Consider the following 4,420-nt stretch of genomic DNA (forward strand, 5'->3'; position numbering starts at 1 on the left):
ATGATTTTGTGGAGATATTTGGGAGGCACCATCTTCACCAAGTGATGAAAGTTAGCATCACCAATAATGGAATAAATGAACATCAAGCACTTACTCATGGAATACAATGAAGAATACTTATTTTTCCTTCAGAAAGTGAATAATCTGAATAAAAATGAGGAGCTTCATACAATTTCAATTTGGGGAACATCCTACTAAAGAACTTCTCTATATTCTTCCAAAATTCAGTGGTCATGATTGGCAAAGACAGACTATTTCAGATGAAAGGAAACTAAAGATAAATGACATTAAGTATAATATGTAATCTTGGATTGGGTCCTGGATGGGGGAGTAGAGAGAGAATAGTGTAGTTTAATGATTCACAACATTACATTTCCTGATTTTGATAATTATATTATGGTTATATTTGTTAATGTCTTTGTTCTTGGTGAAAAAATGAGGAATTTAGGGGTAATGGACATCATGCCTACACTTTAATCTCAACTGGTTCAGACAAAGTAATAACCATATGTAATAATATAGATAAAAAGAGAATGATAAAGCAAATATTAAAGAAATATTAAAATTCTTTGAATCTGGATATCTGGGTATAGTGGAGTACTTTGTTGAATCCGGGTATCTGCATATATTGGAGTTCTTTGCATAATTCTTGACCCTTTTCTGTAAGTTTAAATTTATTTCATATTAAAAGTTAAAAATAGGTAACTAATTTTTGGGAGTAGGAGAAGCTTTTGAATAGGGACAAGTATATAACTTTTCTCTGAGCTCATTTTGAGATAAATAACTCCAATTTTTGTTGATTATCCAGCTTTGACCTTTTCATCACATTTCAATCCTTGAACAGCTGTCATTAAGGAATGGTGGGCAACCAGTCCTGGGTCACAGAGTTCATCCTGGTGGGATTCCAGCTCAGTGCAGAGGTGGAAATGTTCCTATTCTGGATCTTCTCCCTGTTCTATATCTTCAGTCTGTTGGCAAATGGCATGATCTTTGTACTCATCGTTCTGGACCAGAGGCTACACACCCCCATGTACTTCTTTCTCTCACACTTGGCCATCATTGACATGTCCTATGCTTCCAACAATGTCCCCAAGATGCTGGCAAACTTAGTGAACCAGAAGAGAACCATCTCCTTTGCCCCATGCATTATGCAGACATTTCTGTATTTGGGTCTTGCTGCTACAGAATGCCTGATTTTGGTGGCGATGTCCTATGATAGGTTTGTGGCCATTTGCCACCCCCTCCAGTACACTGTCATTATGAGCTGGAGAGCTTGCACAGCCCTGGTCATCATTTCCTGGTCATGTGGATTTGTCCTGGCTCTGATCCATGCGATTCTTCTTGTAAGGTTGCTCTTCTGTGGGCCCCTGGAAATAAACCACCTCTTCTGTGAGATCCTGTCTGTCCTCAAGCTGGCTTGTGTTGATACATGGATCAACAAAGTGGTCATCTTCTCTGCTTCTGTCTTTGTCTTAGTTGGGCCCCTCTGCTTAATGCTAGTTTCCTATATACGCATCCTCTGGGCCATCCTAAATATCCAGTCAAAGGAGGGACGCAAAAAGGCCTTCTCCACCTGCTCCTCCCACCTCTGTGTGGTCGGACTCTTCTTTGGCATAGCCATGGTGGTTTATATGGTCCCAGAATCCAGTCAACGAGAGGAGAAGGAGAAAATACTGTCCTTGTTTCACAGTCTCTTTAACCCAATGCTGAACCCCCTCATCTACAGCCTGAGGAACGCTCAGGTGAAGGATGCCTTGTATAGAGCACTGCAGATGAGGTCCATGTGAAGGGTAGATAGATGTTCAAGTGCCTTAAGAAATATGTAGTTTGGTGAAGGAAACACTCAGAAAAATGTCCCAATTAGAAGTTTGATATAAAAATAGTAATTGTTCAAATTCTAGCTCTAAAAGTTGGACAAAATCCTACAGAAGAACACATCTTCTAAAGGTGAAATGGGACAACGAAATTATCAGAATATCTGGTCTTTCTTTAAAAAAATAATGAATTCTCTTAATTTTTTAAGGCCAGAAATATTATATGGAGAATAAATTAAATGTAAGAAAATTATATCAATACATTTCTCTGGCTTATGTATTTAGACATATGTGACCTCTTGTCACTTTGTTGTAGCTAGAAACAGTATAGTAAAATTAATACCATAAGAGAGAACTTCGGGAGTAGACTGAAATTTAATACAGAAAATATTGCAGAGTTATATGAATTCACCTCACCAATTGTGGGGTGAATGAAATAAGAATCCTAAGAAACTTTAAATTCCTTGATGAAATAATTTAGTAGCAAAAGGAAAAAGTTAGGGAAAACTTTAGTCCAACAAGAAACTATGTAATGAATCCTAAAATATATTAAAGTTTTAAGATTTGGTCAAATGAAGGAAATTTATTAGTAAATGTTTAAATGTTCTAGAGGTAAAGGCTTTGAGCATTACTCAAACTTTACATTTATTTTTGGGTTATAATAATTTCTAATAAAGCAAGATTTAATCACCTATTGAAGTTCTTAAAATTTTTTCTCATGTTTTTGTGATGTTTAAACCAACTCATCTGCAGATGGTTTTGGGTAGCACAAGACAGCTATAATAGAGCTGAGTAGATAAGGGGTTAAAGGAATGTGGTGGGAGAGGATGCTGGGGAAATTCCCGAAGTATTTCAGTGGGAAATTCCCTGTGGGAATTAGGTCCTCATCCTCAGAAGCCACTTCTGAATCTCCACCATCAGGACATTTTGTGAGGGATGGATTGTATCAATTCAAACTGGAAAAAAAGAACTGGTTGAGTATTCTTCAAAATTCTCTTAGGAAAAGATCCAGTTGCTCTTCATTATTTGAGATTTAGTAAATTTCTCTAGGGGAAGGGTTGAGGAGACAGATGATTGCGTGTCTCCAAATCCTCTCTGGTAGTCCTTCACAGCCAGATATCCTTTCCTCCATGACTTCCCAAATGCCTTGTTTATTAGAACAAAGGGGTGAGGAAATGTGCACACTAGTATTTTTGAATGATATTAGTATTTCTTAGTATATACCAGCCTGAGAATTTACATTAACCTAAGCTTTATATAAGTCTTTAAAGGGAATAGACAGTAATTCCCAGCAGTTTAAAAAGTACTGAATTCATCAAATACTTATAAGCATTAAAAATGTATGAATTAAAATTATATCTATTATCTTGAGAGATTTAACAAAATTATCTGGGAATGTATTATTCATTCTATTGAAACCTTACTGTAAGGCATGTGTGATTCAATGGCATTATATTTAGGCAACATGTTTAAGTTATATGGTATTTTTTGTATAAAAATATTAACTTGTATTTCCTGAATAGGTAGAAACCTTCCCCTCTTATATAACTAGAGGCCCGGTGCACAAAATTCATGCCCGGCCTGCACCCTCTCCAATCTGGGACCCCTTAGGGGATGTCTGATTGCTGGTGTAAACCCAGGGATCAGGCCTAAACAGGCAGTCAGACATCCCTCTCACAATCCAGGACCACTGGCTCCCAACTACTAGCCTGCCTGCCTGCCTGATTGCCCCTAACCACTCCCCTGCCAGCCCAATTGACGCCTAGCTGCTTGCCTGCTGGTCCAATCGCCCCCAACTGCCCTCCCCTGGCAGCCTGGTGGCATCTTGTGGTGGCCATCTTGTGGCAGCCATCTTGTGACGGCTATCTTGTGAAGGTCATTTTGTGGTGGCCATCTTGTGATGACATGAGGGCATGACACCACCTAGGCTTTTATTAGTATAGATTACACATGCCATTCACCTAGAAAACAGGAGTTCCTCTCAATCCAGAAACTGAAATTGAGAAGAAAACACTAGATTAGACACTACACGAGAAATCTATATCTCTCTTCTTAATAATGTGGATGTAAACATGTCTAGGAAGGAATTCTGAATAGTGGTGTCAGGATGGTTTCTTTCACATGGAACAATATGGAACCTGCAGAGTAAGAAACACAAACTAATGTCACATGAAGTTGTGTTAATTCCTTCAAATTAGAGGTTAGATAGCTGGGGTAGCAGGTAGAAAATAATAAGATTAACAGGACCTTTCAGGCTGGTAACCAAATAGTCTTCCCTCCTCTTGAATTTTTCAGAAAGTTTGAGGAGAATAAGTGTTAATTCTTCTAATTACTGGTATGTAGGCAGCAGAGCTTACTGAATATCTACACCAGTGATGGCGAACCTTTTGAGCTCGGTGTGTCAGCATTTTGAAAAACCCTAACTTAACTCTGGTGCCGTGTCATATATAGAAATTTTTTGATATTTGCAACCATAGTAAAACAAAGATTTATATTTTTGATATTTATTTTATATATTTAAATGCCATTTAACAAAGAAAAATCAACCAAAAAAATGAGTTCGCGTGTCACCTCTGACGCGCGTGTCATAGGTTCACCATCACTGA

General features: G+C 37.9%; 1 protein-coding gene across 1 annotated transcript; it reads left to right on the forward strand.

Moving 5' to 3' along the window:
* Window positions 1-857: 857 nt before the first annotated feature.
* LOC102751819 (olfactory receptor 2A2) lies at window positions 858-1,787 on the forward strand. Its single transcript, XM_006767986.1, has one exon. It carries the CDS (start codon window positions 858-860, stop codon window positions 1,785-1,787), a length of 930 nt encoding a protein of 309 aa, XP_006768049.1.
* The last annotated feature ends 2,633 nt before the right edge of the window (window positions 1,788-4,420 follow it).

This window comes from Myotis davidii, unplaced genomic scaffold (assembly GCF_000327345.1).
Source record: "Myotis davidii unplaced genomic scaffold, ASM32734v1 scaffold22, whole genome shotgun sequence".
Taxonomy (NCBI): domain Eukaryota; kingdom Metazoa; phylum Chordata; class Mammalia; order Chiroptera; family Vespertilionidae; genus Myotis; species Myotis davidii.